This window comes from Lynx rufus, unplaced genomic scaffold, assembly GCF_022079265.1.
Source record: "Lynx rufus isolate CCGP_SWC_20201006 ecotype Redwood Valley unplaced genomic scaffold, mLynRuf1.p SCAF_11, whole genome shotgun sequence".
Lineage (NCBI taxonomy): Eukaryota > Metazoa > Chordata > Mammalia > Carnivora > Felidae > Lynx > Lynx rufus.
In genome coordinates, this window is record NW_025814825.1 from 14,001,872 (window position 1) to 14,014,432 (window position 12,561).

General features: G+C 54.9%; 1 protein-coding gene across 2 annotated transcripts in view; it reads left to right on the forward strand.

Annotated features, from left to right (window-relative positions):
• CHST3 (carbohydrate sulfotransferase 3) overlaps window positions 1-11,412 on the forward strand; it is a 37,467-nt gene extending 26,055 nt beyond the window's left edge. For both annotated transcript variants that reach the window (XM_047072910.1, XM_047072911.1), the window contains exons 2-3: window positions 3,438-3,664; window positions 5,139-11,412. In XM_047072910.1, coding sequence (XP_046928866.1) covers window positions 3,525-3,664; window positions 5,139-6,438 — 1,440 coding nt within the window. In that variant the 5' untranslated portion in view covers window positions 3,438-3,524 and the 3' untranslated portion in view covers window positions 6,439-11,412. The remainder of the gene's footprint in view (window positions 1-3,437; window positions 3,665-5,138) is intronic.
• Window positions 11,413-12,561: the final 1,149 nt, after the last annotated feature.

The following is a 12,561-nucleotide window of genomic DNA, read 5'->3' on the forward strand; positions in this document are numbered from 1 at the left end:
CTCCATACTTCCCATCCACGTAGAATGAGTAAGCATCTCACGCTGGGCTAAATGCTTTGGAAAAGGCATTCATCCATTCATTCAACAAGTGTTACGGAGCACCTGTCCTGTGCCCAGTACACACCCAGACTAGGGCACTGGGATTCTGGGCACAGAATAACGAAGGTGGAACAGACCGACAAAGCTCTCTTCTCATGGAACCCACTCCAGGGGCTGAAATAGGCAAGAAACAAGCACATTCCGGTCCAGGAAGGAAATAAAGCAGGATGCTGAGAAGGGAAATGATGGGGGAGGGGAGATGGTCAGTGTGAGGTCGGTGGTCAGGGAAGGGCTCCGGAGGAGGACTCCAGAACTGAGCACTGGGTATAACAGGGCCAAGGGCAGCTGTCCTACCACCTGCTGCATCCAGGCAGAGCTGGGCTGGCCCGTGCTTCTGGCCTCCTTCACTCTTGGCCCTGGTGCCCTGGAAACGGGACCTTGGCTGGCATCCCACCTTTGCCTTTGGCTGTCACATCACTTGCTGGGTGTTGGGGCGGTGGGGGGAGGGTATCAAGTACTCCCCCGGGGGGTGGCATCTCCCAAGAGGAGGAAAAGCTGCTTCGTTCTTCCCACGAGCTAAGCAAGGGTGCAGCACGGGTTTGGGGAGGGAGGCAGCACCAAGGTTTGACTAGTGTTCACAGATGTCACAGACCTCCTTCTTACCGAGGGCCTCTGCCTGGAGCTTTGTCAGGTGGCCGCCATCCTGGCCCCGTCTTCCTCCCTCATGACCCTATGACCTCCTGGCCTCTCTGGGGGTCTGGGGACCTCCTCTCCTGACTCCTGGGTCTGGGGACCTCCCACATTCCCCCTGGGACCGCCAAACCTCTCTCACCTGCGTGCCCACCATCCACAGGGCTTCCAAAGCTAAAGCTAGGGCCAGCCTGCTGGGACAGGGCAAAGGAGCCAACAGTCTGCCTTGTGTGTCGTGTGGGAGAGAGTCTTCACCATTGCTTCTTCCTTTTAGGGCAATGCCGAGAAGGTTCTTGAGAACCCTGTATTTTTCGGGGGGGGGTGGTGAGGGGACTGGGATGGCAACTCAGAAATAGAAACCGTGCTTGGTAGGGAGGGGAGGAGAAGGTGCAGGAGCTTTGTCATCAAGGCAGCCAAACTTCTAATGTTACCAAAGACCCAGAAGGGAGACGACAGTGAAGGCAAGTCCCCCCACTCCTTTTCTCACTCCTGCCTTTTCTCCCCTCTTGGATTTAATGAACGCTTACCATGCCCCAGATACCATTCCCCACAGCAGCCTTATGTACAGGTTTTTCATGCTATAGGTGAAGAACCCGAGGCCCAGAGAGGTTAAGTCATTCATACAAGGTTGCACAGCATGGCAGACATGCAGGAAAGACTAAAATCCAGGACTTCTGGTCTCAGCTCCTTCTGCTTCCCTCACATCATCAGACACAGGCAACTGTCAGCCAAGAGATGAGAGGGCAGAAAGTCAGATTTCAGTCCCTTTTGCCCTGCAGACTCTGTTGGGTCTCACCCTTCCAGAGCGACAGGCGGCCTCACACCCCACCCTGGGCTAAACAGGGTGTATGAGGACCCTGGCTCCCAGGCACTGAGCCAGGCATCAACTTTGAAAGGTTTGATCAGTAGTGGGTTTTTTTTGGCAGCTGGTATATTCTGGGTACCATTCCTGATGCTAGTCTCTACTTCAAGGGGCACGGAGTCTGGGAAAGGAGGACAGACAGACCATCCGCTGGAAAGCCCAACCATATGGGCTACAGTGGGGGTGACTGGGGAGCACTGAGAGGCTCGAGTGACCTGGATCTCAGATGGGTGATGAGGGCGGCTGCTGGAGGAATCTTCGACAAGTTATTTAACCTCTCTCAACCCCAGTTTCCTCATCTGTAAAATGGGATAGCTGCTACCTAAGAGGACTTCTGTAAGGATCTGATGAGGAAATGCAAATCAAGTGCTTAACACGGCACCTGGCAGAGTGGTAAGCACTCAGTAAGTTTCAGCTACCACATCATTCCAGATGGCCCTTCCAACCAGAGCGTAAGCCCCGTGAGGGCTGTGGGCCAGGTCTGCTTGTTCACTGCTTGTATCCCCAGTGCTTAGACCGGAGGCTGGCACATAGTGGGTGCTCAGGAAATAGTTGTTTAATGAGTGTGTGGGGAAAGGCCCAGAAGAATTAGGAAGAGGCAGGAGTATTCCACTTGCTCTGGAGCTGACCCCACACCACTCTTCCCCCCTGGGCCCCTCTCCACCCAACCACATCCAGGAAGCCTCAGCACCACTCTACCCTGTGCAGCCAGGGCCCTCCACTCGGCTGCCAGGTTACACATCTGCCTCCTCGTATTGCAGAGCCCCTGCCCCACTGCTTTCCCCAAAGGACAGATGGTTTGGCTGTCCCTCTAGCCACTTCCATTATGTGATGAAGGTCAACCCTAGGACCTGCCTTCCTGCCCTCCTTCTCCCTCACGTCGATGTCAGCTGCTTCTGTGGAAAATCTACCTTTTCCAGAGAGAGAGAGAGAGAGAGAGGGAGAGGGAGAGGGAGAGGGAGAGAGATGATCCTGGGTGCACTGCACCAGGTCATTTTTCCAAACTTGGAGCAGATAGTATCCCATGGATGAAGGTCCTTAAGGAGAAGGGATAGATTTTGGGATGGAGGGTGTTATGCTGGAATCGGGCTCATGATGCAGGACAGGTGTGTGTGTGTGTGTGTGTGTGTGTGTGTGTGTGTGTAGAAATGTATATACATCTTCCGCTGAGGGTCATTTGTTCCTTTATCCACTCTGTCATTTGGCAACCATGCATAAGTATGTCCTGTGTGCCTGGCCCAGTGCTAAGGGATAACGAGGGGTCTGGACAAACTCCCTGCACTCCACGAAGGACGATCAGCATTGAACAAGTCATTACAAGTGGGCTCACCTTACGACACTCTCAGGCACTAATAGGAGTCTGCATGGCAGTGGGGCCAGGGGACCCCTAGCCTAATCAGGGGGAGGCTGCTCCTGGAAGCTGAGACATGAAAGGCTGAGGCCACGAGAAGGATTTTGGAAGGACCCAAGTGAAGGATCTAATATATATATTAGGTCATTAACATCAGCGTTTATAGGTCCACCTCCATCATTTTTTTTTTTTTTTTTTTTTTTTTTTGGTATTTGTAGTCTTTTGTTTCAAACATTTATAGTACATGGAACACTCTTCCATGCACTTGCCCTTGAGTTATGTGTGAGGTCAAAGGATAAATTCATGGAAGTGGGAGGAATTAATCAAAGGGCTGATTAGCGTTTTAAATGACTTGATTTGCTCTCTCATCTATGGGAGAGTGGCTCTGGGGTTCTGGCTGCCAAGCAGGGCCACGACCTTCAGAAGTTGGTGGGAAAACCCCTCTCCGTTCCTCATCTCCAGACAAGGGTGTCCTGACCACCTGTCTCTTCACAGGACAAGGGTGTCCCCCACCTGAAGACGCGGAGCCAGGTCCTGAGCGATGCTCCTGAGCTGAGCACCCACGGGCCCCCCCCTTTCCCCATGGAGAAAGGACTCACTTTCCCCCAGGACTGCCGGGACTTATTGCACAGCCTGAGGATGAAGAGCAAATATGCCCTTTTCCTGGCTTTTGTGGTGGTGGTTTTTGTCTTCATTGAAAAGGAAAATAAAATCATATCAAGGTGAGGAGTGCCAGCACACGTCTTCCTTAGCAGGGAGGGGTGGGTGGAGGCTCTATGTCTTACAAAGGCAGCTCTTCAACCAGTCGTCACCAGGCCCCTCCTCTGCCCAGGCAGTGGGTCACGCGCACGTCCTCATCACTGCTCAGGGGTAACACTTGGGCTCTGGATTCAAGCAACTTGGGTTGGAATCCCGATTCCGGCCCTCACTAGCTGTGACAGCTTGGACAAAATCACTTTCTCTGTCTTAAGTTCCTCTTCTGTAAAATATGGGTAACGATGGGGCACCTGGGTGGCTCCGTCCGACTCTTGATTTGGGCTCAGGTCTTGATCTCATGGTTCGTGGGATCGAGCCCCACATTGGGCTCCATGCTGACAGCTCAGAGCTTGGGATTCTCTCTCTGTGTCTCTCTCTGCCTTTCCCCACTTGTTCTCTCTCTCTCTCTCACACACACACACACAAAGTAAATACATATTTTAAAAATATGGCTAACAATGGGGTCTTCCTGGTAAAGATTAAATGAGGAAATGTAAAACATTAACTCAGTGCCTGGTGCGCAGTTGGTTTCTAGTATTTGCTGACCATGGTTATTATTACTAATTTACTTCTTGGCTAGGATAAAGCCTCACATTATCAGCACACCTCCTATACCAGCCTGAAGCCATGGATGAGGGTGAGTCCATGGAAAGGCAGGGTTCTGGTACACATACCTGGTAGGTGGGGCTGCCTACCAGGTGCTGCCTCCCATGTGCAGTTGTTCAGGTTGTGTATTGCTAAACGCCAGGGGTGTGCACTCACCTCAGCTACACTGGGAATGCTGCCGCATGGAGTTGGCAGTGTACCTTTGTGTGCAGTAAGTGCCTCTGCTGGTGAGCCTGCTGGACGTACAAAGATTTCTTAGACCTTCTCTCCCAGCACAACCCCTGCAAGAAAGCATCAGCCACATGGATAGATTAGGAACTGGACTGTGCAGCAGGCAGTCACTGCCCCACCTGAGTTTCTCAGCATGAACTGTTCCAGTTCGTGCCCACGGGATCCTGCTGCAAGCCTCTGCAGCTCTCCACCAGAGAACTTTCTCTCCACCTGTACATCGGCAAGCCAGGAATGCAGGGAGTAAATGCCTCTGGGAGCAGCCCTCAGCCAAGGCCAGCTGGGAGCTTGATACCCTTTAGGCAAGAGAATCCTCAGGTGCGTCCTCCCAGGTGCCCCAGTGGGATTGGTTTGCTCACGGGGACAGCCCGCTCACCCTAGACCGACTTTTTTCTTCCCACCCCTCTTCTCTGCCTCTCTGCCAGTTCTTTTTGTGATCATGTTCTAAATAAACTACTCACACCCAAACCCTTGCCTCACGGTCTGCTTCAGGGGAAACCCAGCTAAGACAGGCTTTGGGTGATCAGCCCTACAGGCTGCTTAGGGGTGCCCAAGGGATGGAGTTCCCCGTCACTCACTGACTCCGATTTCCCTCTGTCCCCCCAGGGTGTCAGACAGGCTGAAGCAGATCCCACAACCCCTGGCAGACGCCAACAGCACCGACCCAGCCCTCATCTTGGCCGACAATGCGTCCCTTCTGTCCCTGAGCGAGCTCGATTCAGCCTTCACCCAGCTGCAGGGCCGCCTGCGAAACCTCAGTCTGCAGCTGGGTGTAGAGCCAGCAGCGGAGGCCGCCGCCGGGGCCCAGGGCGAGGCGGAGGCCAAGGCCAAGGAGGCACCCCGACCCCGCGAGGCCCGGCCGCGGCGCCACGTGCTCCTCATGGCCACCACCCGCACCGGCTCCTCGTTCGTGGGCGAGTTCTTCAACCAGCAGGGCAACATCTTCTACCTCTTCGAGCCGCTGTGGCACATCGAGCGCACCGTGTCCTTCGAGTCTGGAGGCGCCAACGCCGCGGGCTCGGCGCTCGTCTACCGCGACGTGCTCAAGCAGCTGTTCCTGTGCGACCTGTACGTGCTGGAGCACTTCATCAGCCCCCTGCCGGAGGACCACCTGACCCAGTTCATGTTCCGCCGCGGCTCCAGCCGCTCCCTGTGCGAGGACCCCGTGTGCACGCCCTTCGTCAAGAAGGTCTTCGAGAAGTACCATTGCAAGAACCGCCGCTGCGGGCCCCTCAACGTGACGCTGGCGGCCGAGGCCTGCCGCCGCAAGGAGCACATGGCCCTCAAGGCCGTGCGCATCCGGCAGCTGGAGTTCCTGCAGCCGCTGGCCGAGGACCCCCGGCTGGACCTGCGCGTCATCCAGCTGGTGCGCGACCCGCGCGCCGTGCTGGCCTCCCGCATGGTGGCCTTCGCCGGCAAGTACGAGGGCTGGAAGAAGTGGCTGGCCGAGGGGCAGGCGCGGCTGGGGGAGGAGGAGGTGCAGCGGCTGAGGGGCAACTGCGAGAGCATCCGGCTGTCGGCCGAGCTGGGCCTCCGGCAGCCGGCCTGGCTGCGCGGCCGCTACATGCTGGTGCGCTACGAGGACGTGGCGCGCTGGCCGCTGCAGAAGGCGCGCGAGATGTACCGCTTCGCCGGCATCCCCCTGACGGCGCAGGTGGAGGACTGGATCCGGAGGAACACGCAGGCGGCCCAGGACGGCAGCGGCATCTACTCCACGCAGAAGAACTCCTCGGAGCAGTTCGAGAAGTGGCGCTTCAGCATGCCCTTCAAGCTGGCGCAGGTGGTGCAGGCCGCCTGCGCCCCGGCCATGCACCTGTTCGGCTACCGGCTGGCGCGGGACGCCGCCTCCCTCACCAACCGCTCCGTCAGCCTGCTGGAGGAGCGCGGAACCTTCTGGGTCACGTAGGGGGGCCCGCGGCCGCGCGCGCCCCTCCTTGTGAAAGGCCCGCCCTGCCTTCCTCACACCACCCCCTAGCGCCCCGCGGGCGGTGACACGGTGGCTCTCGCCGAGGGCGGGGCCGGCGGCGGCCACGCGCGGGGCAGGCCGCCCTTCCGTAGAAGTAGGCCCCCCGCCAGCTAGCTCCCCGACTGCAGCCTTGGGCCCGGGGTCTCTCACCGAGAACAGGACAGTGCCCGTCCGTGAGGGCCGCCAGACCCAGACCTGAGGGGCTGCGGTCTCCAGAGCAGGCTCCCCGCAGGCCTGGAACTTTTGACAAGCCTTTTTTTCTCTGTCACTGTCTCTGTCTCTCTCTCTCTCTCACACACACACAGACACACACACACACACACAGACACACACACACACACACACAAGCATACACCCAAAACTACATAAATGCCTGTAGACCCCGTGGGCCAGAGTCCAGATGTTTAACCCGAAGGGGCTTTGGGCACCCACCAGCTGCAGTCAGACCTCCTGCTGTACTCACTGTTCACATGTCAGTCTCTGGATTTCTACACAATCCAGTGTGGAATCTGCATGGGTCTGAGGGGAGGGGCTGGAACAGCCCAGAATGTCAGAGGATGACAGCTAGGGCTTATCAACGAAGAATGATTCAGTATTTTCATGAATGGAATCGCTGTGCAGGTCACTGACATCAGCCCTGCGTAGAACTACAAAGCACACATACGCGTGTAAAAGACAGGTACCTACATATACCAGACACGGACACAGAAACATCATAGAAACACAAGTCCACACACCTACGCACATACCCACCACAGGCTTCCCTGTTGCTTTATGCCCACGGAATTGAACTATCACACACCTAAAGAGCAGCCTTTAATTACATTTTTAGAATTATTTAGGGACATGGAAGGAAACACAGTCATGGGCCATGACCCTGTTCTGACCAGGTTTAGGACTGAGCGGTGGATACGGAACCTCCGAGTCTGCGGCCCCTGCCCGCCTTGGATTCTCCTGGCTACCTCCTCTGGCCCATTCACATCCTCTCTGCTGGCAGGCAGGATGTTTTGAAATGATGTGGCCAGTCCTCACATGACTGCAGCCCAAAGGCCCCGTCCCAGCTCCACTGGCTCCCTGAGAGCGAGTCCATATTTGAAGGCTGCCTCAGGTCTGACTGGAGGCAAGAGGCAGCTGAGGAGTCCTGCCATTTCCAGCCAGGCCTCGTGTGGGGCAGGGCCCAGAAGAGTGCAGAGTGCCCTTGGGGGAGAAGTCACATCAGGATACCCCTCCCCCGAGAAGACAGGGGACAGAGGTCAGCCTCATGGTTGGTCACCATGGTTACATGTTCGTATCTGTAATTCCTCCTTTTAGGGCCCTGGGAAAAGTGTTGCTCAACTTGGGGTAGGCTGGGTATTTTATCTGGGTGTTTGTTTTTTTTTTTTAAAGTTATTTATAGTTTGGTATCTTGTTTTGTGGCTATGTTTTTTATTTTGTTTCTACAGAAGTGCTGCGTGACAGCAATCTGGGCTTTAGGGGGCTGGGAGGACCAGCAGGGAGCACTCTGGCTCTTGCTGGAGGGAGAGGAGGAGGAGGAGGAAGAGCCTTTTCCCAGAAGGACCAGAGCCTGGGCGGCCACATGGCAACCCACAGTGCCCCACGGGCGTTTCTGTTTGAACCCCATGTGGAACGAATCTCAGAAACCACCAGTGTTCTTTGCTGTGTGTCCAGAAGCAACATAAATTAGCCCTCATCCTCTCCCTGAGACGAGGCCAGATTTGAACATCTCTTTCAGGTCCAAATGCATTTCCTAGGGGGGCAGGGCCTATGGCCAAGCAGCAGATGCCCCCACAGTGGAGGTCCTTTTCTACCCCCAGCCCAAACTGGGGAGCAGAGCTCAGTCCACCCCAGAACTCGAAGAGCTGCCCCAGTTCACTAGGGCTGTTTCTGATTTCCTGGACAACTTCTATGTCAGATCTATCCTGTTGTCAAACCCAGAGGGCTGAGTTTTGGATTGAGTAATATGGACACGAGGGAAAGAGAGGATCTGAGTCCAGCTGGTGCTGCCGTGGGGAAGGGAGGAGTGTGTCCGCCCAGCAGCTAGAAGCTGCTGTTTTGAGACGGTGAGGACTGTAGCCATTTTGTGGGGTCTCTCACAATCACCACATTTGAGCTGCGGGGTCTCCATGAACTTCAAGTCGTTCAAGGAGGCCTCCAGTCTAGGCTCTCCAGGCCCGAAATAAGTTGTGCAGGGAGCTGGCTCTGATTTGGGGTCCAAAGGGACTCCAGCTCTGAAAACTTGACCCTGGGGCAGAGAGAGACCAGGATGTTTCTGGAAGCCTGGAAGCACTAGCTGTTTTTCCCCTCCCCACACTGTTCCCCACACGGTTCCCCACCTGTGGTTGGTGGGGGCTGGGGCAGGGACGGAGGCAGGTACCTCCATCTGGGGCTCTTCTTGGGGCCCTCCTGGTGTGGACAGCAAACTTCTTCCTTCCTTCCTATGCCTCTGCGGCCAAGGTCTCCACCCCTGAGCTCTGAGGACTGTGCGGAGAATGGACCTTTGGGACTTCTCAGGACATTGACAATTTGTACACTGCAAGTTGACTTAATTTATTTATTTTGTGACAAAGAAGAGACATAAGATACCTTATTTTTTGCAGGGACGCAAAGCTGTACCCAAATCAAGAAAGACAAAATGATACTAGAAACCGTTGACTCACTCCATACACACAAGGACACTCGAAGACGATTCAGAGCACAAGACTAAAACCAAGGGCACGGAGTTGTGCTGGCCCCAGGGTGTTGTTTAGGGAGGTACCTTGGTTTCTTCTTGTTGATTTGAAGATGCGGCATTTAAGGCCCTTTCTGCTGTATTACCTTTGCCCTGGTGCCTGAAACAGGGCACAACTCAAGCGAGTGTTGCCTTGGGACTCGGCGATGCTCCCGGGAACCCTCGGGGTTTGGGGAAGGACGGGGTGGGGGCGACTACTGACTTTATTCTATGGGGGGCCTGGTTGGAGTTACGCACTTGGGGTTTTCAGCAGGCAGCTGCGCTGAGGAAGGTGGTCCAGCTGGGCCAGTGCCTCCTTTTCCAGTGAGGCCAGTCCGGGCTTCTCTACTCTTACTTCTCCATCAGGAGCCTCTCCCCTGTATGGCGTCCACCTGCCCGCAGACAGAGGGAGCAGCTGAGGCCTCACCTCTGGGGCTGCCGGCTTCCCCGGAACAAGAGGCCCATTCAGCAATGAGTGTTGACTCATTTTCTTTTTCTTGATGAAGACCTCTTTAGCCCGGCCTATATAAATAGTTCAGAACATTCCAGGCCTTGGTGAGACAGGGTAGTGTCTAACACCCACAGGCTGTCACCACTGCTGCCTATTCCTGGCTTCTCCTCTGGCCTTGTTTGTAAACCTCGGAGAGGATGAGGGCACCAGGTTGGGGGCAGGGGTCTTTGGGACCAGTCGGTGGGGAGCAGGGTTCCTGAGTCCCCACAGAGAGGAAAGAAAGCAGATTCACAACTCTGTGGCACACCCCCACCTCCTGCAGTGGGTTATCACCAAGTTATTACTGAGATTGAGAGACATGAACAAATTCTAGCCTTTGGTCCCTTTATGTGATACACACACTTGAAAATAACTAAACGAATAGGAAAAAAAAAAAAGTTTACTGAAGAGTTTACTCCCCGTCTGCCAGTATGCTCAGCCTGGAAGCTACTGCCAAAGGCCGGTCTAATGGGGCAGCTGCCGACCGGACCCCTGAGAGCAGAGGGCCCACCCAACCCATTCCAGTGACATCTTTCCCCACCACCTCTGTCCTGTCCTTTGCCCTGTCTGATGATGAGTGAGATGCAAGAGGAGGTCAGGGGATCCCTGTCCCAGAAGATGGGGGCCTGGTCTAAAGATGGGAGCATCAGGTGGTCTGGTCCTGACCCGGAAGGCCTCTTCCAGCCCTGGTGGTCCTCTCGCACATTAGGGCCTATTTTAATTGCCTGTAGGGCCTGGATTATGGAGGACAGGAGCAGAAGACCAGACGGCTGCATCTCTGAGGCCATCCCTCGCTCCCAATCCCATGGCTGAGAACAAAGGCAGGTCCTGGGGGGATGGATTCCTGGGTTGGGGAGAGGTGAGGGTGGGGAAGCATGTCTGCAGAAACCAAGTAGGCCTTGCTGATCTGTACTAAGTGAAAGGAGCACCCGCTGAAATCCAGGGGTCCCAGGTTGGTGGGTTTGCTAGTGAAAATTCCCAGGACGTGGTCCAGCTGGACAAGAGGCAGAAGGCCCAGGGCTTCCCGAATGCAACCATATCGCCTCTCGGCTGCCCACAGTTTCAGGAATACTGGAAGCTGCTCTTTACCTCAAAAGGACAAAGCAGAATTGGCAAATTCAGATGTCTTACGAGCTTTGAGATCCTTTGGTCTCCGTGTCCTCTGTCATTCCATGACTATATTCCTGGGGGACGAATTGGTTGTATGTGTTTCCACGGATATGAATGCAGTGCCAGCCCCATGGACCCAGCTCATACTGTAGACCAGGTATTTCATTTGGGAAAATACCCTGCTTCCTCTACCATTGGGCTTGAACTGGGCACCCCTGGAGTCTCCATCTCGTCTGTATGTCCCAGGCCAAGTTCGCCTGGCTCCCCTGCTCCCTCCTGGATCCTGCAAACTCTGTCTTTTTTGCCAAGACCTCGACCCTGTGTCCTGTTTCATGGCCACATGGTACGGGACACTCCCTTCGTGGCCATGTGTGGCCAAGGTGTGTACATAATGGTGTGTACGTTGCTCCCGCCCCCTTGCCATCGGTGTCCCAGATGTCCTTGCCGTGGTTACAATCTGCCGTCTCCTGGAAACGCAGGGGCTGCCCTTCAGAGAGCTGGCGGCCACCGCCGGTCAGGGTCTGCTTTGCGGAACAGAATGTGAACCCATCACTTGATGGCTTACTTGACTTATTTAATTAAAAACGAAAACATGCAATGAGCAAAATCTGAAGTGTGTCTCCGCCTTTCTTTTGCATTTGTTCTCAGCAGCAATCAAAAATTAACAAGAAAAAATTAGCGGCAGTAGGAAAAGGGGTGACTTCTCACATGAAGCAGGGTAGAGGTAAGCCCCCCAAGAGTGACAGACAGAGGGAAGCCTGGCGAAGCGCAGGGGGCGGTTGATGATGGTCGTTTATGTTACCAGGATGGCAGAGCCGGTGAGGACTGCTCGGAGCCGGCTGCAAGGGTGAGGTCCGAGTCATGAATACCCAGGAATTACAGGGCAGAGACAGGAGCATTGGCTAGAGGCCAGGGGACCTGGGGACAGGTCCCGGATTTGCCACTTCTGGCCCCATGACCTTGGACAGGTCACTTTCCTTATCTGAGCCCTAGTTTCCTTGAGAATGGGGAGTGTAATCAGTGGTTTACAGCAACTGTTCCAAAATTCAGCTGAAAGAGTAGACAGTGCCCTTTCACCCAGAGCACCTGCATGTTGACCTGCTTCACATGTTGAAATGGCACCTAAGATTCCCTTGACCTTCACAAGGTCTCAAAACCCACACGAGGACATTGCTAAAGACCCTTTCAGCTAAGAAATGTAATGAAGTCCTTTGAAATTGTTATTCCATTGCTCCATCAGTCGTGATAACTTCGGTGCGAATTAGACTTTGGCCCTTGTGTCTTCTAACGGCCACCTGGTAGGCATTTCCCCAAGGAGAAGGGAGAAGGTTCATTTTGGAGCCCAGGAGGACAGAGCTGGTAAAGCTGTGTGGGTTTGGGGGGGACAGGAGCAACCATGAAGAAGCAGAGAAGGGCTGACCATTGGTGAGCAAAGAGGAGGGGAATGAGGGGGGTCACAACAGAATGAGGCATAATATGAAGGAACGGGACCCTTTCCCCCAAACTCAGACATGTACCTCTACCATTTCACCCAGGCCAGGCCTTGGCGGAGGGGAAACCTCAAACCATTTTCCTCCCAATCCTTAAAATACAGGCCTGTACCATGACATTCCAACCTCAGTATCTCCGCCCACCCCCCCCAACCCCAGCCAGGTGCCATTGCTGTCTCCAGTCTTCTGGGCACTGGGTATATTTAGTTTAATTTCTGGGCTATGTTTCCTACCACAAATGACCTCCTGGAGAAACAAATTGCCAT